The sequence below is a fragment of the Musa acuminata genome, chromosome BXJ2-6 (genome assembly GCF_036884655.1).
Source record: "Musa acuminata AAA Group cultivar baxijiao chromosome BXJ2-6, Cavendish_Baxijiao_AAA, whole genome shotgun sequence".
NCBI classification, from domain to species: domain Eukaryota; kingdom Viridiplantae; phylum Streptophyta; class Magnoliopsida; order Zingiberales; family Musaceae; genus Musa; species Musa acuminata.
In genome coordinates, this window is record NC_088343.1 from 21,645,064 (window position 1) to 21,668,492 (window position 23,429).

Here is a 23,429-nt window from a genome sequence, read left to right on the forward strand (position 1 = left end):
TGGGCAACACAGACTTCACAACCAACGCATCTCCTTGCGGTTAATGATCCTACCTGAGAAACGTTTAACGATCCCTAGCAGAGAAAAGCGTCTATCATGTCCAAAGGAACCTTTGGAATGAACATGTCTCCCTATGCTAGAAGCATCCCAACCGAGCAAAACATATGATATACCCAAAAGTGGCCTTCACACTAGAATGTGGCCTTCATGGCCAATACGTCTTCCTACGCTAGATGCACTCGAACCGACACATCCTACGACATGCTCGACATGGCCTTTGCGACCAATATGTCTCCCCACACCCAACGCACCTAGCTAGGCAAAACATGCAACACAACCTTCACGACCAACACATCTCCCCACCCTTAATGAACTCTAACCAAACAAAACGTAAGATGCGTTTGACACAACATTCGCAACCATAGCATCTCTTTGTATTCAAAGCGCCCAACATGGCCCAAACAACCAAGTCATCTCCATCATCCAACATATTCACCTCAGGCAAGAAGAACTTTTCAAGCAATCCTTAACCAAGATTTAGTGCATTCTATAGTAACAATAGGTGGGTACGTAATATGACTAATGTTCCAGGCCAATCAAAAATCAACATGTGCAGTCCAATCAACCAACCCTGCCATGTCGGCTATGTTACAAAGGAGAAAATTTCCCTACTCTATTAATAGGATCAACTTGTGTAGTCCAATCAACCAACCCTGCCATGTCAACTATGTTGCAAAGAAAAAAGTTCCCCTACTCTATAAATAGGAGCCTCTCAAATATGGATTGGTATCTGAAACTTTGTTTTCAGATATGAGGGACTCAACAAAGTCATTCTACTAGAGGTACTCGACTTAACAAAGTCATTCTAGAGGAGCATCCATCTCCACAAAGATCTAGTTCTCAAGACATAATGACCTTCACAAAGTGAGTTAGGTTGATTTGGCTCCGTGACATAAGTCAAAGACTAATTTCGACACTAAATTACATAAAGCCTAAAGTTCTCCAAAAAAAAAAAAAAGGAATGTAGTTGGACTTGTGAAGCAACTGCCTAACAAATAGATATCATAAAGGGAGTGAAGGATGAGGGAGGTAGCAATAATGGTAGGCAAGAGGCATAGGATGATACACAAAAAATAGAAAAGGACAATTAAAACAAAAAATCTTAAGGAAAGTTGAAAGTCCTCCGCAATCAAAACATTATTATTTGTTTCATTCTAAAACACTCATGGTAGGCAAGAGGCATAGGAGGATACACAAAAAATAGAAAAGGACAATTAAAACAAAAAATCTTAAGGACAATCAAAACATTTTTATTTGTTTCATTCTAAAACACTCATGGTTTATCTTATTAATCAATAAGATCACACACACACACACACACAATATAAATATCTAACAAAATCGTATCAAATCTTACAATATTGACGATCCTTAACAAAACTAATGACCTCTATGTCTTACCAGTCTGTACTGATGTACCAACCAACCATCGATACAATACGTATCGAGGTGTATCGATGTACCATATGTTGGAATGCCTAGGCGTACTGACGGTATGGTAAAATACCAAAAATAGCTCCAAAATTTTTTTAAAATAAAAAAAGATTGTATTACAATTTTTAAGTTGAAAATAAATATAAACTTAGTATAATTTTAGCAAAAATAATCTAAATTAGGAAAGAATAGTGACACATCTTTTTCGGGCTTTACGAAGTAACTTTATGGTACGTTCTAAGACCTTCCTTCCATTAATATTGAATTATCTTCAAAAAATTATTTGAATTACTAAAATATTTTTTAAATAACTTACACTTTAAAATTCAAATGAATCATGTAATCAATTGATAGATATACCTAATTCTACTACCAAAAAGAACGACCGGACTCCACGGGTGATGAATCGGGATCCTCGATCCTATGGAAGTCTAGCTAGAATATAGCTCGGTATGACGAACCCTATTTTTTTCCTTATGGAAGTCTAGCTAGCTAAGACCAACAGGCTCAAATATCAAAGAAATGTATTCTCGAATATATAACAAGCAATAATAATGAAGATGAAAGTCCCAACAATATCAAAGAAATGCATTCCCGAAGACATATCAAAGAGTGTGTTACAAAATATGTTGAAATAGGAGATTCCTATAAACCAAATTACAACAACAACAAAACCGAAAGTCCCAACTATTTAGGGTCGACTACATAGATCTTTTGCCACCATTGAGATCTGTAAAAGCCCATATGCTTAGTTAAGTTTAGAATACTTAAATCTTTATTTATAGTTTTTATTAAAGTTTGTTTAGGTCTTCCTCTATCTCTCCTCATATCACTAATGTTAATCATTTCACCTCTTCTGGCTATAGTATCCAGAGGTCTCCTAAGCACATGTCTATACTATCTTAAACGATTTTCTCTCATCTTATCCTGTATCAAGGTAATACTTAGTTGTTTACGAATAGGAGTATTTATTTTCCTAACTTTCCTAGTAACTCCACACATCCATCTCAACATTCTCATCTCGACAACATAAACTTTTTATATTTGTTGTTTCTTAACTACTCAATACTCCGATCTTATTGGCCAAATTAAATAAATATAGACTTTAAGATGTAAGAGAAGGTTAAATAATTAATTAAATCTACAACAATAAGAATATTAAACCCATATCAACCATAACACTTCTCCCAATTAGTCAAAATTTTCATTTTTACATGAACACAAGATGAAATACAATGTTTCCTAGTGGTCCCAAGAGACCTTGTTGGTTGGAAACAAGAGACTTTAGACAATTATGTCATGTGAGTACTAGATCATATTTAACAAGTACAATTTCCGCATTGGTGAAACCACGTTTGCCAAACTCTATTATGCAGCCAAGGACAGGCTAGCATCTAAACATACTACAGCATGGAAGCCAAGTAAATTAAAAAGTTGACGAGACAAAAACAGAGACATTAGATTTTTACAAACTTAAATAACATTTTAAGACAACAAACTACCTTAAAAAGATAAGATAATGTTGGAGAAACATTGTCGTTACTCGAAACATTTTAGAGAATTTCAAAGTCAAGCTTGAAAGCTTTAAAGAGAGTGTTTCATAATGGAATTTACATTTTAAGTAAATTGGTTTTTTGGTCCAAACTGATAATGTTGAACCTCGGATTTTGATGATGAAGTCAATTGTAAATTGTTTAATCTAATCTATATGTTGAGAAAAGTGTGCAGGATTAACTACGATGGCAGTAAGACATAAAGCAGGTGTTGTGCCGGAGTCAAGATCGATATCTCATTGGGAATTCGAGAGTTCGACGGAAATCCAGACATTCGTCGGAAGTTCTGCCGGAACCAACCGAGAAGTCCAGGAGCTTCCCAAAGAAGCTCGTCAAAACTCGCCAAGAAGATCATTATAAAGTCCAGGAGCTTGCCGGGAGTCCGCCGGAACATTGCCGAGAGTTTGTCGGATGTTCGCCGGAAGTACGCCGGAAGCTCGCCGAAAGAGCAGTTGACGCACCGGAACAAGCACTGTAAATTATGTCTTAATTATCGCAGTTAGAGCGTAAATTAAGTTAGGACTGGGAGGTAATCCCACTAACTTAATTAGTGGCCAACTGGGCCCTTAACAGGGCCGAATTGAGCACCCAATTCAGCCCCTGAAAACTTGACCGGCGGTGGCACCGCTTGGAAGGCAGTGCCCCTGGATTTCTGGGCAGTGGTACCGCCAGCAGTAGTGCTGCTAGCGGTGGTACCACCGGCAGTAGTCCACCGGCAGTAGTGCTGCCAGCGGTGGTACCGCCCCTGTTCGACGATGGTACTGCCCAATGTCAGATCAACGATGGTAGTACCGCCCAGTAACGACGATGGTACCGCCAGTACCTTGGATTCCAGGGATGTGACACTTTTTTGCTCCAATTTTGAAGCCATTGGGGCCTATAAAAACCCCACCCTTTTTTACATGAAAGGGCATGAAAGTATTGGCTTAATATTGAATTCTTGAGTCATAAAAGTGTTGTAAAAGTTAGAGTTCTCCTCATTCCTCTCTTAGCCTTGTAACCATCGAAGAAAGAGGAGTGAGACTCATAAGGGTTGTCTCCTAAACCCGGGAAAAAAAGAAAGTACTTGTAAAGAGGCGTTCGGTCTTCACCTATTGAAGGAAGTCCTTTAGTGGACGTCGGTGACCTTGTCGGAGGAGGAATCCAAAAGTGGATGTAGGTCACCTTGACCGAACCACTCTAAATTCCGGTTGTTTTTTATTTGTGCAATTTACTTTACTGCAAACCTCCTTAATATTTTCTTGCACTTTTATGAAAGCTTTCAAGTTCAACTTCTCTCCGAAACAGATTGAATCGAAACCAATTTTGTTGGAATCAGTTTTAAACGAAACGAACAATTTTCTGAAATCGCGAAAGTTTTTCGCTACACAATATAGATGCTCATCCTAAGGAGCTAATCATAGGAGACACATCAAAAGGGGTTCAAACTTGTTCTTCTCTTAAGAATTTTTGTATCAACGCCGCTTTTCTCTCTCAAATTGAACCTAAATGCATTGATGATGCCTTGAAAGATGATTCATGGGTTATCGCAATGTAAGAAGAGTTGAATCAATTTGAGAGAAATGAAGTGTGTAAGCTTGTTCCTAGGCCAAATAACCATTTAGTTATTAGTACTCAATGGGTCTTTAGAAACAAGCAAGATGAATTTGGTATCGTAGTTCGAAACAAGGCTAGATTAGTGACCAAGGGTTTCAACCAAAATGACGGTATCGATTATGAAGAAACCTTCGCTCATGTGGCACGATTATAAGCCATAAGGATGCTCTTTGCCTATTCTAGTAGTAATAATTTTAAGTTATTCCAAATGGATGTTAAACGTGCTTTTCTTAATGGTTTTATTTCCGAAAAAGTTTATGTTGAACAACCTCCCGGATTTAAGAATGATAATCTCCCTAATCATGTGTTTAAATTGACTAAAGCTCTCTATGGATTGAAACAAGCCTGGTATGAAAGATTTAGCTCATTTCTTATCCAAAATAATTTCTCTAAAGGCAAGGTCGATACTACATTGTTTATCAAAAATTTTAAAAATAAGTTTCTTATTGTTAAAATTTATGTTGATGATACTATTTTCGGTTCCACGAATAAATCTCTATGTGAATCATTTACTCAAATTATAAATCTTGAATTTGAAATGAGTTCGAATGGGCAATTAACTTTCTTTTTAGGCTTACAAATCAAACAACTAAGTAATGATATTTTTTTAGTCAAACAAAATATGTTTTAGATTTACTAAAAAGGTTTAATATGGATAGCTCAAAAGCTATCAATACTCTTATGAGTATCTCCACTAAGTTAGACAATGATGAAAGTGTAGAAAGCTTTGATCAAAAAGCTTATAGGGGTATGATAGGAAGTTTACTATACCTCACCGCAACTAAACCGGATATCATGTTTAGTGTAGGACTTTGTGCTAGGTTTCAATCTAATCCTAAGATATCTCATCTTAAAGCAGTTAAGAGAATTCTTATATATCTTAAAGGTATCACTAATCTAAGATTATGGTATCCAAAATCTGAGAACTTTGAACTAATTGTTTATGTTGATGCGGATTTTACCGGATGTAGATTAGATAGAAAAAACACATCCAGAATATGTCAATTTTTAGGACACTCACTTGTTTTTTGGTCTTCCAAGAAACAAAACTTGGTTGCACTATCTACAACCAAAGCTGAGTACATTACAGCTAGTGCATGTTGTGCACAAGTTGTGTAGATGAAAAACACTTTAGAGGATTATAAGATTCATCTTAAAAACATTCCTATAAAATGTGATAACACAAGTGCAATATGTTTAACAAAAAATCGCATTCAACACTCTAGAACTAAACATATTGATATTAGGCATCACTTTATACGAGATCATGTTAATAATCATGATGTAATCTTAGAGTTTATTGATACTAAACATCAATTAGCCGATATTTTTACAAAGCCTTCAAGTTAAGAACAATTTGATTTTATTAGAAAAGAATTAGGAATGTTAATTTGTCCGAATGCATGAATTTGTTAAATTTTGTTTTCGGACTTTCTTGATTCCATGGATCACTCATTTAAATCATGATCTTATAGTATGCGCCAACGTCTGTCGTACCAAAGTATACTGCCCGTACCGAGCGGTACGTACCGGTCCGACAGGTTATCGGTACGCGGACCGCCCGGTACCGCTATAGTGCTACAGTACTATACTGTAGCACTGCTACAGTATGAAAATAAAAAATAAAAAATTATTCAGTACACCAAGGCGTACCGCTATAGTGCTACAGTACTATACTGAGCCATATGCATTTTCCCATACGAGTTTTATATGATCTTTGAGTATGAATCTTCTCCTCTTATGATGCGAATTTTACAAAATGATGTAAATAAGATGCTTACTTAGATGTTATAACTCTTACTTTGATGTCAAAACTCTGTGTTGAAAATTTTATGATGTTGTGATCTCTTTATCATACAAATGATACATTATCGGATTCTTAATAGTGTGAACTTTTGAATACCACAATACAATAATAATGATATTTCATGCAAAGAGTGATGAAAGGCTATGCCGAAACATTTTATCGAGCATAAAGTGATTGTGCATTTAAATATCTTGATGTTTGATACATGGAAATCATTGACAAATACATCTCTCACGGATTTTACTCTTATGAATTTTTAATGAGAAATAGATTTGATGTAATGCTCTTCTCACTATGAAGTTTTATTCATGAATTTCTCCTTCATGTGATACTCCTCTCCCATGAATTCTTCCTTATTCTTCTCCTAAAAAATGAAGGAATTCCAATGGATATCTTAATCCTTGAAAGATTGGATATCTTAATCCTTGAAAGATGAATTTTTGTGTATGATAATTATTTGCAAGATTGGGGATTTGATTTCATATGGATATTTCAATCCTTTTCATGAATCCCTTCTCTTTGTCAAAATGAAAGCATGTTTTAACGAAAACTTATTTATCGTTTTTGACTTCATTCAAATCATTTCATAAATTTAGTTTTTAATGAATTCCCTCCTTACCTTCTTTCCTCTTCTTCATGTAAAATTATGATGACTAAGGGGGAGAAGTTGATGGAATCTATCACTTTAATGTTGATAACATTTAATGATGAGAACTTTTGAGTGTGAAACTTGCTTGAATTTTTTTTACCACACTTGCATTATTGAATTGTTCTCCTTTTTGTTGATGACAAAGGGGAAAAAATAATACCAAAATGTGATAAATTGATGACAAATGTATGCAATGTATTTCATCATATATACTTGAAATGTTTGCTTGATAAATTTTTTTCATTATGATAAGATATCTAGAGCTTAACTTACTATTTTACAATTGATATCTTGTCATAGAATGATGAATTGTTATCTTTGTCATTTTTTATATTTGAAATATCATGCTTGAAAATGGATGTCATGCCTTGACATCATTTTGATAAAAACTTGGAATCATATTTTGTGAATGTTAGATCATGATAGGAATCATAATGTGCATGTTGATAAGTTTAATGAACTTATCTTATTAGTTTGTTTCTTGAATTCAAAGGCTTTGAATTCAAAAATGTCTTTTCTCAAGTATGGCATATAGATAGGGGGCCTTAAGGTTAACTCCGTCATCAATTGATTGTCATCATCAAAAAGGGTAAGATTGTTGAATCTCGGATTTTGATGATGAAGTCACTTGTAAATTGTTTAATCTAATCTATATGTTGAGAAAAGTGTGCAGAATTAACTACGATAGCAGTAAGACATAAAGCAGGTGTTGTGCCGGAGTCAAGATTGAGATCTCATTGGGAGTTCGAGAGTTCGTCGGAAGTTCTGCCGGAACCAACCGAGAAGTCCAAGAGCTAGCCAAAGAAGCTTGTCAGAACTCGCCAAGAAGATCGTCGTAAAGTCCAGGAGGTTCGCCAGGAGTTCGCCGGAACATTGCCGAGAGTTCGTCGGATGTTCGTCGGAAGTTCGACGGAAGCTTGCCGGAAGAGCAAATGACACACCGGAACAAGAAGTGCTATAATTATGTCTTAATTATCATAGTTAGATAGTAAATTAAGTTAGGATTGGGAGATAATCCCACTAACTTAATTAAGGGCCAACTGGGCCCTTAACAGGGCTGAATTAGGCCGAATTGAGCAGCCCATTCAACACCTGAATTCTTGGCCGACGATGGCACCGCCTAGGAGACAGTGTCCCAGGTTGTTTGGGCGGTGGTACCGCCGGCAGTGAATGCTGCCAGCGGTGGTACGACCCTTGTCAGGCGATGGTACCACCTAGTAACGACGGTGGTATCGCTAGTACCTCAAAATCCGGGGATGTGACACTTTTTGGCTCCAATTTTGAAGTCATTGGGGCCTATAAAAACCCCACCCTTTTCTGCATGAAAGGGCACGAAAGTGTTTAACATATTCTTGAATCTCTAGGGTGCTAAGTGTTACAAAGTTAGAAAGAGTCCTCCCCTCCCTCTCTTAGCTTTGTAAATATCGAAGAAAGAGGAGTGAGGTTTGTAAGGGTTATCTCCTAAACCTGGGAAAAGGAGAAAGCGCTGTAAAGAGGTGTTTGGTCTTCACCTATTGAAAGAAGGCCTTTAGTGGACGTCGATGACCTCAACGGAGGAGGAATCCAAAAGTGGATGTAGGTCACTTCGACCGAACCACTCTACATTCTAGTGTACTTTTTATTTGTGTAATTTACATTACTACAAACCTCCTTAATCTTCTTCTTGCACTTTTACGAAAGCTTTCAAATTCAATTTCTCTCCGAAAGGGATTGTATCGAAATAATTTTCGTCAGAATCGATTTTAATCGAAACCAAGGTTCGCCGAACCGTACCGTACCGGCGTTTCGACGCTGGCTCGGTACGGTACGGTACGGCGTACCGAGCGGTATACCGAGGTGTACCGCTCGGTACACCTGATTTCACCGATTTATCCCTCCGAAAATACCTGAAAATTAAAAAAAAAGTTAGGATAGAGTTTTCAAGTTACAAATAAATATAGTAATAATATAAGTTTAGCAAAATCAATGTAAATTTGGTAAAAATAGCATCACATTTCTTTTTCGGGCTTTGAGGTAGTCTTGTTCGAGGTTCGTATTTCAGCTCGTTATAGATTGAAATATCTATAGAAAAATCAGTTGAATTGTTAGACTATTTTGTTACAATATAAACTCTAAAATTCAAATGAATTAAATAATCATATATCTAGATATACCTGATTGTTAATTCTACCACCAAAACGAACGACAGGCCTCCACGGGTGGTGGATCGGGGTCCTCGATCCGATACATATCAATATGATACGTTTGTTTGACCCAATCATGAAATTGATCACATGACATAGTGTATTGATACACCGTATGCCATTGATGCATCAATGTGGTACTGATCGTAGATTGATCGTCATAAATCATATTTGTCCGAGGCAGCTCTTGAGGCATATATTGGTGTTGTTCTGTATCATGCTGTTGCTCAGAGAAGGATGACCAACTATCACCATACTGTTGTTGCCCATATAATTCTTCATAATACGATGGCTGTGAATACGATGAGTCTCTTTCTGTGTCTATATCATGTATGCTCTGTCGCATTTGTTCATATTCATCCACTGCCTTCCCCTTCCCCTTCCCCTTCCCCTTCCCCTTCTCCTTTCCCTTCCGCGCATAAACTTAACCAGTACCTTGTCGAGTTCCATGATCTAAATCTTGAGTGGCATGTGTAAAATATTGCTCCTCAGTCCATTCACCACCCTCAAGTTGTGCAGACGAGACCAACGACTGCCCGGTATCACCGCCATCATCTGTTGAGGCACTGATGTCCGTGTTGCTGTCATGTCTCTGGACCGAACGAGAAAGAGAATGTGATTGTGAAGGTGTCTCGTCGCCCGACTCGATTCTTTCCAACGATGCAACTGATGCTATTGCCTTCCCCTTTGCCTTTGCACGTTGGGCGGACGAGTGTGACCGTTGGGTATCGGTAGTTCCTCGAGCAGTTTGACTCATACCTCTTGATTAGAAAGTTCTTCCTCTTAATCTTCCCAAATTTACCTTGATTGAATTCACAAATCGTTGTTTTATAGAGTTTATGAGAGAAAAGAAATGTTTGAGAGAGAGTTTAAGAGTGTATAATGAAATAGGGGAGAGAAGATTAGTTTAAATAGGAGGAGAAATGGCTACAACGGTCAATTTGACCGTTGGAGCACTGTAGCACTGCTACAGTGTGGTAACGGTCGATTTCGACCGTTACCGAGTGGTACCGGTCGATTTCGACCGTTACCGAGTGGTATCGGGCGATAACGGTCGAAATCGACCGTTACCGAATGGTACCGGGCGGTAATGGTCGAAATTTCGACCGTTACCGCCCGATACAAGCTTTTTTTGGTGTACCGCCCGGTAGAGGGCGGTCCGCGTACCGGTCGCCTCTCGGACCGGTACGTACCGCCCGTACCGAGCGGTACACATCGGTATGGCGAACCTTGATCGAAACAAAGACTTTTAAAATCGAGAAAATTTTCCACTGCACTAATTCACCCCCCCTCTTAGTGCCGCTCTTGATCCGAACAGATAAAAGATCCAAACTTGGACAGAAGTCAAAATAGTTTTCTTTCAGAAATTTAGATAATTAATCATGTCCAACAGGTGAAACCTCTGTAATTACATCCTTACTATAGCCAAGTCTTTCAATGTTCTAGGCTGGGTCCACATTAACATATTGGTAAACACTACTAGTCACAACCTTGCCATTGCTGCAAGATTTTTTGATCCTCCTCCAACCGAGGAGCATGATGCAATTTTGAGGGACCTGCAAGGTCCGGGTAACCTATAGCAGTTTTTCCTTTTCAAAAAAAATAATAATGTCCAATAGGTAAAACATTATCTATGACCTCTTCCAAAAATAAATAATCATTTGTACTTGGTAGAGTCAATATTTTTCCTTTCAAGAAAAATGGTCAGAAGGCTGCCAATCTCTATCTCAATAAGAAAATAATATTATAGAAAATATAATATCCCATAGTGAAAAGAAAGAAGAGAGAAATCAGCAAGGAAGGTTGGGTCCAGAAGAAAGCCATATAAAAAAAAAACTATTTTTTCAAACATAAATGAACTAGAATTGGATTTAAAGCAATCAGCCTTCTTAACTGTATTTTCAAAATTAATATGGAAGTCCTTGCTTCTTGGCTGGACTCATGTTGAATTGTCGATTATCCTATGACAATACAAAATCATTTATCATCATCCTTTTGGGTCATCCTATTGGGATTGAGGATACTGGTCATGACCAGTGATTTAAAAAGCATTAGGCGCCAAGGTCCAAAAACGCCCGAGGCGCTAGGCGCTCACCCAAGCGCTCGCCCGAGCGAAGCGAGACGCTAAAATATAAAAATATATAATATAATTAATAAATATAATTATTTAAAATTTTAAATTAAAATATGCTATTAAATTAAGAAAATCTATTAACAGTATTAAAAATTAATAATTTCAAATAAACCTAACAATATTAACAGTATACTGTATACTGTTAACAAAAGGAGAAGAAGGAAGTGTAAGGGGGTGTTGTGCCTGCTGATTGAGAAAAGAGGAAGCGGCAGCGGTAGCGGAGTGTAAGGAGGCAGCGGCGGGCGGCGACAACGGCAGCGGCGAGCAGCGGGAGCGGGAGGCGCGAGCGGCGATAGCGGCAGCGTTTGCGAGCAGCGACAGCGACAGCGTTTGCGAGCAACGACAGCGGCAGCGGCAGCGTTTGCGAGCAGCGACAGCAACGAGCAGCGGCAGCAGGAGCAAGAGCGGCGAGCAGCGGGTGGCGCGAGCGGCGATAGCGGCAGCGTTTGCGAGTAGCGACAGTGGCGAGCGGCGACAGCGACAGCATTTGCAAGCAGAGACAGCGACGAGCAGCGGGATCGAGATCGGGAGCAGCAGCGGCGAGGGTTAAGGTTCGGTTGTCACTTATAGCAATTTTAGTTGGTTCAATTGAACCAACTAACCATCGGAGACCGAACCAGGACCGAACCAGACCTAAAATCCTAGTTTGGTCGCCTCGGTTAACCTAGGCGCTCGCCCGAAGTGCCCAACGCCTGGGCTCGAGCGAGCGCCCAGGCGGCGCCTGTTTGAAGCACGCCACCTGGGAGATTAGCGAGGCACACGAGCCTCGCCTCGCCTCGCCCGAGCGCCTAGGCGAGCGCCCGAGCGCCTTTTTAAATCGCTGGTCATGACCTTATGCTAAGGAACACTATGTCAGGAGTCTAACGTGATAATCATACATGGAGCTTATACTACCAAAGTAGGAACAGATGCATTAGATATATGCCCGGCAAGGCCACAGCTACACTCAAGTTAGCATTCAAGAAAGGGAGTATAATAGGGATTGTAAAAATTGCAATATTTTTCATTGTGTAGGAGGTCTACCTTTATGATGGAGCTGTCATAATGGAATATAGGCCGCATGGGCGTATATAAGGCACAATAGTACATACAATAAAAGCTTCCTTGCGAATCAAATCATATGAGTGGTGGAAACTTTCAACATGGAGTTGGGATTGTTCCCGCCAAACTAGCTACAGCAGTAGAAGCTATGGGAAGCGTGGAAGAGTTGAGCAGTTCTTATTAGCTGACATAACTCAAGCTATATAAAGCATAGCTATTGCTCAACTGATGGCATAATGATCAAATTTATTGGGGAAAACATTCAACAAAAATGAAAATCCATATTCAGCTTGGTCAAAAATTAAAAAAGCTAAATTAAACAACTAAAAGCAAGTTTATGGCAGTGCCATTAATAGAAAATTTTAAAAATTAATATTTTTAAATAAAAAAGACATGAATGCAGAACAATCCAACTCATCAAGCACTACCTCGTCTCAAAAACTCTGTAATATTAGTATATAGGATATTAAAAAAGCAATTTATTCATAGCAATAGCCTAACACAAGTGCGCCACTCTCTCTTCTTTATATCCTTTTTGTCAATTATCTTGTACGGACTCTCATGGTTGGGAAAAGATGCTAAATCAGAGGGATCAGACCAGTAATTCTTATTCAATTTAAACCCTCTAAAATATTTTGAAGTTACTTTACTGTTATGTTGAAACTGGTTCTGTACTATTTTGAGTCAGTTTAAGATTTGTCAATCAACGTTTTGACAAAGTCTACCAAAGTCATCATGCTAGAGGAGAAATGTTGGGAAGATCACTCGCAAAGAATCTTGGTGGTTCTCTGCAACTTTCCTATCAATCACTTGCGTCTTCCTCTGAAGACTGCAACTTATCATTATGAAACTCGGATATAGATTTCTGGTAAGAAAAGCTAGCCGTACTAATTAAGCAGCACAGGTTTGAGTTACTTGCAACTTCTTGGCCCAGGAATTCCTTCATCACAGGGAATTGTTACAACTCACTGTCAGGATCAATCATATGTATTTCTATTGAAGATGAGAAGGTTGACAGGATGTACAGGAAAAGGTCCTCTTCTAAAACATTTCAGTTGATCTTCCATAAGTTCTTGAATTGATATATATATCTCATAATTTATCAGCCTGGAGTTCCTTACAGCATGGCCTGGAAATTCGTTTATTTCAAAGCCAATATCAATCGTTGTATCTCTACTGACGATGAGGATTGACAGAATCTCCTTCAAATAGTACCCTTCAAACAACCATTTAAGTTAATCTTTCATACGTTGTTGAATTGATAAATATTTCTTACATTAGACCAACTTGAGGATACTCCAAATTAGGCCGACAAAAGCAAAAATTTTATAAAAATGGCATTATAGTTAACAGGCACCAATGATTTAAAAAACACTAAGCGCCAAAAGGAACCAAGATCCAAAAACGCCCGAGGCGCTAGGAGCTAGCCCGAGCGACGCGAGGCGCTAAAATATAAAAATATATAATATAATTAATAAATATAATTATTTAAATAAAAATATGATATTAAATTAAGAAAATCTTGCAAAATCACAATATCACATTAACAAAAAGTCTCAAAATTCAAAACAATAACAATAATTTCAAATAAATAAAAATTAACAGTATTAAAATCAAAAAATATATTATTAATCTAATAAATAAAAACACTATTACTAGTATTTCACAGTATACTATCGAGGCTACTGACTGAGAGCAGCAGCGACGAGTAGCGACAGCGACAGCAGGAGCGGGAACGACGAGCGACGACAATGGCAACGGTAGCAGCGAGCTGCGACAGCGGGAGCGGGAGCGACGAGCAGCGACAGTGGCAGCGGTAGTGGTAGCAGCGAGCAACGGCAACGGTAGCGGCAGCGGCGATAGTGGGAGCGGAGAGCGGCGACAGTGGCAGCAAGCAACGGCAGCGGGAGCAGTAGCAGCGGAAGTGGGAGCGGAAGCGGGAGCGGAAGCAGGAGCGGAAGCGGGAGCGACAAGCAGGGTTAGGGTTGGAAAGTCGCAAGAGGAAGGCTGATATCGATGCTTTAGTTGGTTCGATTGAACCAACTAAAGCACCGAAGACCGAAACAAACCTAAAACGTTGGTTCGGTCACCTGGTTTAACCCGAGCGCTCGCCGGAAGCGCCCAACACCTGGGCTCGGGCGAGCGCCTATGTAGTGCCTCTTTGAAGCACGTCGCTTGGAAATGAAGCGAGGCGCTCGGGCCTCGCCTCGCCTCGCCCAAGCGTTTAGGCGAGCGCCCGAGCGCCTATTGAAATCATTGACAGGCACCGAAGAAAGTGCAACTAATCTTGCATGGTCACTGGTAACATCCTGTTTATGTTCCCCCTTATAATATGCAAAGGAGGAATTTTCAAAGTTTGAATTACAGCCACTTTCCTACAATCTTGTTTAAGGCAATTGGAGGAATTTTGTTGGGATGGATTATTCATTGTTACATGCTAAAACATTTGGAAAAATAAAAATGCAAGAACTTTTACTAGATCTCTCACATCTTAAATTCTTAATAACCATAGATTTTTTTTCTTCAGCAACTTTTTCACAAGAGAATCAATTTCATGAAGAACATATCCTACTCTATTGCTTTACTAGTGTTATTACATCTTTTTCTTTTTTGGAACTTGTAATCATTATCATATAAGCTTAATGAAATGATGTCTTGATAGGTTTCTCCTACCTAGTAATAAAAAATGTAACACGATAGGCATAACTCAAGAAATGTAACAATATAGGCCAAAAATAATTTCACAAAAAAATAAGAAGGGAAGTGAAACGAATACCATTTGGATGGTGGAAACTACTCTAGCAAGTGCTTTCACCATGTTCTCCACAACATTTGTGTTTTTTGGATTCCTGGGCAAAACAAAATGAGATAGTGCAGCAAAATACAAGGCAAGAAAACCATGAATTGGTTCAATAAAGCTTAGACTTGATGATACATGAAAGTCTATTCACATGGCAATTTACATTCACAGTAAACGAAAGCTTGCAAGAAAAGAACAGATTGACTTAAAAGCTAGTACCATTTCACAACAGGCAACTATCATTTCTTGAGTTTCACAGAAAAACCAAATGCATTCCCATATCGCTTAACACAACAAGAATCATTGAAATGCTTCCAAAAATAATGAGAAATTCTAATTACATTTCACTTCAATCACAAACATTAGCTTTCTCTTTTTGTGATGGGATCGAAGAATAATCCCAAATTGGTTAAGGAAAAATTAATGGGACATACAAGACATTTCGGCTACGCCATAGGCTGTGCAAACTGTTATTAGACATAGACTACATCACTTGAGCTTTGAAACTTACAAAAAGGATATTTGTAGTCAGAAAAATGCAACTTTGGGGGCACCTTTTATCCTGGAAGACAAATTTGACTGTGGTCTTATTTGCACCCGGTGGTAAAAGGAGATTGTGAATTCTGAATCTTGGGGTGGTTTTATGTTACAACTGCATCAGTTCTAACAAAACAGAGGTATCTTAGAATTTAAGGCGTGTGACTAACAAAGTATATAATTGTTTGTCCCAATATGTCTTTTGAATTTCCAAAATCCGAGATAATTTTTCATAAAGTTCACAGAAGAACAACAACACAATTATAATTTCGTATATAAAACTACTGGCCCATTTCAGGCAGTCCTTTCAATACTTGTAGATATTAAATTAAGCATTTCTCTGTGTGGATAAATGTAGGAGCTTATGGTGAAACGTTGTTTTTAGAAATTCCAACAACACAAGAAACAATAAACTACATAAAATAAACTACTTAAGAATGATTTTGTGTTATCCAAGGCTTCTGAGGTTAAATGCTGTATCATATGGCATTGTTAGATACAGTTGGATCACTGGTCAAATCCCAAGAACTTAGAAAAATTGTTTGGCAGTAACCAGTGTACCTAAGAATTTCAAAACTCAAAACTAGTTTCTATTTGGGAAAATAATTACCACCATCGTCTAACTTATATTGTACACATAAAATTATCAACTTCAGTACTAAATCAACAAAATTTCATGAATATTGTGATTACAAAAAGAACACTTGCTTTCTTAAGTAATAAGACTTTTAAATGTATCACGCAAACAACATTTTTTCTTCAGACTTAAGATTCTCTTGGTATGTTTACTTAAACTCCCTCCGCTGCCAACTTTTGTTATACCCATTTTTACATCTCAAACCATTGACCTTAATAAAGACTTTTTTGAAACATTCCCTGCCAACCAAAGCAAGTAATAGCATCTTTTGAGATTTACACCCACAAAGTATTGTATTAAATATGAGAAATTAAAATCCGATTGTACTGGCCAGTTCGGACCAGTAGTGACCTATTTGATGGCTGAAATACAAACCAGGCTTAGATCTTCTCAATAACCTTCCAAAACAATCAGGGAAGGTTGATTTGCATTCAAAGAGGGCTTAAATCTAAAGATCCAATCTTGTCTTCAAATCAGTGTAGACCAAAACCTGACCCCTAAGAAAATTTTATGTAATTAGGTTAAAGAAATGTTTATTCTTTGTGATACGAAAATTAAGGGATAAGGGCTTATTCTTCCACATACATTTAATTAAGGACTAATTAGACACAATTAAGGTGTAATTCTGGTATGTTTTTTATTAAGAAATTATCCATCAATTAAGAGCTTTTTCTTCCACGTACACATAATTAAGGGCTTATAGGTAATCAAGGGCTTATTGTCGCATATTTATTCTTACTTGATTAGAGAATTATCCAAGAAATAAGGGTTTATTGTTTCATGTTCACATAATTAAGGACTAATTAGATGTAGTTAAAGGCTCATTGTAGCATGTTTCATGTTGCATGATTATGAAATAAAAAGATGAATTAACGGTTAATATTCCGTTTACAAAGGACAATTTGGAGGTAATTGATGACTTGTTCTAGCATGTTTAATATTGCTAGATTAAGACATGAATGAGAAGTTAAGGGTTTATTATTCCATTAACACATAACTAAGGGCTAAATAGAGGTAATTTTAGGGTCATTTTAGCATGTTTATTGTTCTTAGATAAAGAAATGAATGACTAATTAAGGCTCTATTATTCCACTAACACATAATTAATGGTTGATTTAAGGTACATACCCCAAATGGCATCATTAGGAGGAATAACCCAAATAACACAGCATTTGACCAATGGATTTCATAATGTCGCGAAATGCACAAAAGTTCCTCAAGAGATAAGAAGGGCCTTTCGAGAAGAACTTGATGATGGGAAAGCACCAAGCTGCAAAAAAAGGCCAGCCAGGATGAACTGGCAGACTACAGAGTTGAAAGGTCTATGATGAGTACAAGGGTTGACGTCGATCCGGACCTCACAGCCGGCATACATGCTTCCCTGGAGGACAATATGAGCAGTGATCGAGGGACTTGCAATATGAGTAAAGCAGTGGCCACTACTGGCAATGGACCAAGTCAATTCAGGGAATCATCTATAGCATGAACTACCAATATTACAACTGCACCAGGTTTGGGTAGTAGTTGTCGCTTGAGGAAGGTAACTGCCCCTCCTTGGTTGGACAGAATGGATGGCAGTATGAGGCATTCCGGATTACAAGACATGAATAATTTGTCACTAAGCATGCTTATTTTGTGGTAATAGTGCTGCTAACTGGATTGCTTCTTACAATAGGTATCAGGGTTGTGAAATATTTTGAAGGTACTGCCTTCTAAACTTTTATTTCTACTTTCTATACTGACAATCCTAAACCATTAAAATTTACTTTAGTAAAAAATAGAAATTGCATTTTCATATTTCAATCATATATAAGATTGTTATTCTTCAAGTATGTGCTATTTTACCTAAATGCAAAAGTTGCAAGTTGTACTAAGTTGGAACTAACTAGGCTAAATAAGATAGAAAGAAAAAAAACAGGTGTCATCCTTTATAACTTCCTACCAGGCTAAGTCTCACTTTGGCAAGGTTTTCAAGTGATTTAGCATTTCAAGTTCACGACCAACCGACTAATACACCTATAGGAAACTGGTGTGTCCAATCAAATGTCAAATAGCAAAATCTAGTCTTGACCAAAATATCCAATAAGAAATATCAATGTAAAATTGTATCCATGCAGTACAAAAAATCAATTCAATCAGTGTCGGTTAAACATAAATACAAATGCTACATAAAGGCAAAATCTCATGGATAATTTGAAGATGACCAGCAATCTAACAAATCCATTAATAAATGAGCAAGAAAAGAACTCTTAAAACTTACATATCAAAATTCCAAAAGAGCAGACCTAACGTCCTTGCTTCAACACAAAAACCCTTGAAATGGTAAAAAGGGGTAGCTCTCAATCACTCCAGAATTTTATAGAATAGTTCAAAAGAAACACAGTAACTAGTCACAGATTAAGTTGTTGAAAAGTTACCCTCAAGACTTCAAGCACAAGTATCCGATGCCACAGTGGCAAGTCAAGACGGGTTACTTTTACCAACATATTTAAAAATACCTGTAAAAACAAAGTTCCCTGATGTTAGTTGAAGAATATGTTTCCAGATTCAGCAGCGGTCATGTCTGGAGTAAGAGAAATAATGACATAGCAGAAAACAATGGTCACACATCATGGTAGTTCAGTAGTTCCTTTAGGATTCAGTCGTCTTTACCAAATTATGATACCACAAAACCAAAGTTGATTCAGCTCTACAATCTGGTCTATGTATAAAAAATTAGCTTAACAATTATCATTGTTTTATTTTCTAAAAGGGTCTGAGATCTGAACATTGTTCTGCAAAGAGATTATCAAATTTTGTCGTCAACTTGACTTTGCCACAAAAAACTCAGATCTATGTGTGAATTGAAAAGGATCATATGGTTTGAAAATAAAAACAATACAAAAACACAGAGGTCACTGGAATAGAATGCCAGAATAAAAAAGATTAAACCAGAAACTAATTTGAACTATCAAAATAACAGCCAGATATAAATCCATAAAAAGTTTAATCTACCACTGCCGGTGAACAAACAACAAACAAGGTTTTAAATTTCGCTGGATTGGTGTGTACTGGGTGGTATTTATTGGTCCAAGCCTCAACCCGCATGAAAGCCACCCTTTTTCAGGAGATTCAAGGCTGTTTCAGTAATTACTGGATGGCAACCCTCCTAAACAAGCTTACCCGGTCCGATTCAGTCTTTTCTTTTTCTAATTTTGGGTTAGAATAAAGCAACCCCTGGTGCCCTTCTCTCAATCTCCCTCATGCTCACTTCCTCGCAACACCCATCACTCACATTGTGCACCACCCATCACTTGCATCGTGCATAACTTGCCGCCCCTTGTTGTCAGCCCAACCAGTCCTCTTCCTAAGTCACCTCTTCCTTCCACTCCTCGTCCTCTTCTCCTTCTCTTCTTCTCCTTCTCTTCCTCTTCATCCTCTCTCTAGGTATCATGGTACTTAATCCTACTTAATTTAAAATGTCAAGTTTCTAAGGTTTGTCTTTATAACTCAAATTAAGAAATAATGTAAACAAAACTCTCATCAAGCAACACAATATCATCTACGAATAACATTACCATTGTGTCTATCCTACGTATGGCTAACAAGATTATCCATTGCCAATGTCAACTTAAACTGATTCTTGATGCAATCCTATCATAACAGAAATCTTGCTAGATACACTTACTACAGTTCTAACACCAATGACTACTTTATTTTAATTTTTTTATTAATCATGTTAGTATAATTGATAGATACATATCTTTTGTGCGCATTTTTAGGGTCATACATAGCATAAAACACAAAAATGCAAATGTCTGAATGAAAATTTCAAGACACCAACCAAAGGAAAGCATGACCAAGCCACCAAGGAATGCCATCTCATGTTGACCGGCTGCATTGGATGATCGGTCAGTACCAGCATACCAATGTTCCGAAAAAAGGGCCGAACATGGCCACTATGTACCAGTGTTCATGTACCAGTGTTCAGAAAAAAGGGCAAAAAATGGCCAAAATTCAAAAAAAAAAACTGCTTTAGGGTTCTCCTAAATCCTAATTTCTTGGTGTATAAATTATATTTAGATAAGAATAATATGTATCTAAGTCATAAATGAATAGAAAATAGGTTATAAGTATGAAAAACTGAATGAGTGACAGAGTGAGAATGATAGTGAATGAGAGTGAGTAAAAGTGGGGGAGGGAGGAGAATTTAAAGGGCCAAAACAGGACCTAAGAGCCAATTTGAACACTGGGACCTGGTATGACCAGAGGAGATCAATACGGCCGAAATCCAACCATTATTTGGTTGAAATCTGACAGTTGTATGACCAACGGTCAAGTTCCAACTGCATCGGGTGATACAAGAGGTGTACTGCCCTCTACAACCCCTAACAGTGTCCGTGTATTGAACAGCTGACGAGTTGATGGACCAATATGTATTGCCCATGTCATACTGTATCAGGCAATACATCAAACCGTGAGCATGACCATTAAAGGAAATCGTGCTTCCAAATTTCAAGTGCTTTTATCATACAAGAATGTTTAGTTCTACAAAAAGAATAACTTACTACCAATATTGACTAACTAGTATGTGGATCAGAGAGTAAATATAAGAACGTACAGGGTGATGTGGCCAATGTTCAAATCAATGATCTAAAAGCGAAAAATGACCATATGAAATAATATAACATAAAAATGGTAAGCATCCATGTCAATGTCATGTCATTTCCTAACCTTTTTCAAGATTTGTCATATACTAACATATCATTTTCATACCTGTTTAAGCATAATAAGCTGCAATAATAAGTCTAAGCATGGATACCTGTTTCTCTGGAATTCTTGATTTAAAAAATCTAGCTAGATGTTCTGTCAAAATTTTAGACAGATGCCCTATCTGTTCACGATGTTTCAGAGAGCTCCATCAATGATGCATAATTCAAAATAATCAAACAGTACATGTAATTGAAATTAAAAGATCTTATTAGTTTCACATCAATGATTTTGCACATGCTGTCACAACCTGATTCAATGGAATTATTATACATTTATACTTGAACCATGCGATCTAAAATATCTCATCCAGCCTCAAATACCAACAACCACCTACCATCCACTTTTGTTGTGGAATTAATTTGGGCATCACAACCTCTCAGTGACACATACCAAACAAGACATACTACATCAACATGATAATAATTATGAGACTCCATTTGGTATCCAAAGTCCAAACCATCACACCCTAAGTCAAGGCGTCAAGCCAGCACAAAATGGATGCCAGTAGGATAATTCCACTCTAACTGAACAATTTATAGAAACGCCAAATGCTGCCAATAGTTAAATACTGAATCCTTGATCCAGAAAAATGTTTTGGCCACTGGAGCATCAACTTTCTTTTTAAGTCTAAACATATAGGATTTCTTAATCAATATGGACCATGAAACAGACAGTCAAAATATAATAAAAGATTGCCTGAGGAAGAAAAATGGTAAAATGTATGCTGAAATATCAAACTCATGTCACATATCCCAAGCCCATTATAGTAACTAAATGGCACTATGCCACAGTTCACACTATTACAGCAAACACTAGGTAGAATGCCGATGTTTGTCCTAGGCCACATTAGGTTGCTTGAGTGCATTACCGTATTTACAACACCATGCCTGAGCATAGCAATCACCACTATGTAACAACCATGGTACTCACATTTATTTACTAGCAGGGTACATAGCTTGGAATGGATTATGCATCAGCCCTAGTCATAGAAGTAACAAATATTTGCATATAACCAAGCATGGGCACATTAAGCTGAGTAACAAAATGTATACCTCACTTTCTGTAACAAGGGATAAAGAATACATTCTGATAACATTTGCAACAGCTCGTAAGACCAATCGTCGAAATGTGGGTTCCCCAGCTTCCCCTTCAAGCTGATTTTGAATGGGAAAACATATTAACAAGATGTGAACATAAGTTAGATCAATGTCCACAACAGCAAACATAAAACTGAAGTAGAGTAGTAGACTACCTCAGCATTTGTTCGCAGCGAAGTCATAAGAAGAGAACATATTTGGTGGCGCATGACCTGATGTATCAAATGCATTCAAAAGGATTGAAGATCCAAAATGGAGAGATTTTGACTACGAAGATAACAAAAAATGTGACACAAAACCTTTTCATAAGGTATTAACTTTTGAAACATTGCTGTGTAGTTGGACAAAATGAACCTGCAATGGACACAAATAAGGACAGATGCTAGAGTGACAGATAAAATCATTTGGCTTATAATTTGCACATTCTATGTTCCATAAAATGTGTATATATATTTATGTATAAGCATATGTACAAATGTGTATATATGTATCCATCAACTAATGAAAGCACAAAGGATTGCAAGGAAAGTTCTATACCGGAACGTAGCTAACCTAATGAAGAGCTAGTTGTAAATCTTCCTGCATCTTTTCTATGTGATAGCAACAATGTTCATAAAATCTTAGGAAGTCTAAATCAACCGGATACTATGTTCATGTCTACCATTAGTAAGCACATAGATCAACGGATGTTTTCCCACCAGATACCATGTGTGGGATGCTATGTTTTTTTTATATATCAAACTTATTGACTGCACCATCTAATTATGGTAGCAAGTGAGCATAAACTCAGAAACAAAAAATAAGAAATTCAAAATATATAGAACAGATATGAAGTCAAATGGTTAAAGTATTTAAAAATAATTTTCATTCAATTAATCAACAACTAATGGGGTTATGAGAAAGAATTTGGTAGCTCTTGAAAGAAGGTGCACCTTCTATAAAGACCTATAATACATCATGACTGAGATATACGTTAAAAACAAATTTAAAATCAGCATGCTCAAAAATTTTATAAGGCAAATGTGTCTACAGAAAAATTCAACAAAAAGCCCTCTTTCTCCAAAGTCGTGGTTCCTCCAAAAGCACGAAAAAAATAAATAGATAGCTCACAAGTACCAATAGTAACAAGGTAATAACTAATGTAGCAAA

At 37.4% G+C, this 23,429-nt stretch overlaps 1 protein-coding gene across 4 annotated transcripts in view; it reads right to left on the reverse strand.

Annotated features, from left to right (window-relative positions):
- Window positions 1-23,429, reverse strand: part of LOC135615207 (uncharacterized) — a 77,502-nt gene that overhangs the window by 47,071 nt on the left and 7,002 nt on the right. For all 4 annotated transcript variants that reach the window (XR_010487909.1, XM_065113394.1, XM_065113393.1 and 1 more), the window contains 6 exons: window positions 22,580-22,634; window positions 22,436-22,492; window positions 22,236-22,337; window positions 18,849-18,929; window positions 18,692-18,744; window positions 15,234-15,306 (listed from right to left, as the gene is read on the reverse strand). Coding sequence is in view for 3 of the 4 variants with exons in the window: in XM_065113394.1 (XP_064969466.1) it covers window positions 15,234-15,306; window positions 18,692-18,744; window positions 18,849-18,929; window positions 22,236-22,337; window positions 22,436-22,492; window positions 22,580-22,634 (421 nt within the window). In the remaining variant the exon portion in view is untranslated. The remainder of the gene's footprint in view (window positions 1-15,233; window positions 15,307-18,691; window positions 18,745-18,848; window positions 18,930-22,235; window positions 22,338-22,435; window positions 22,493-22,579; window positions 22,635-23,429) is intronic.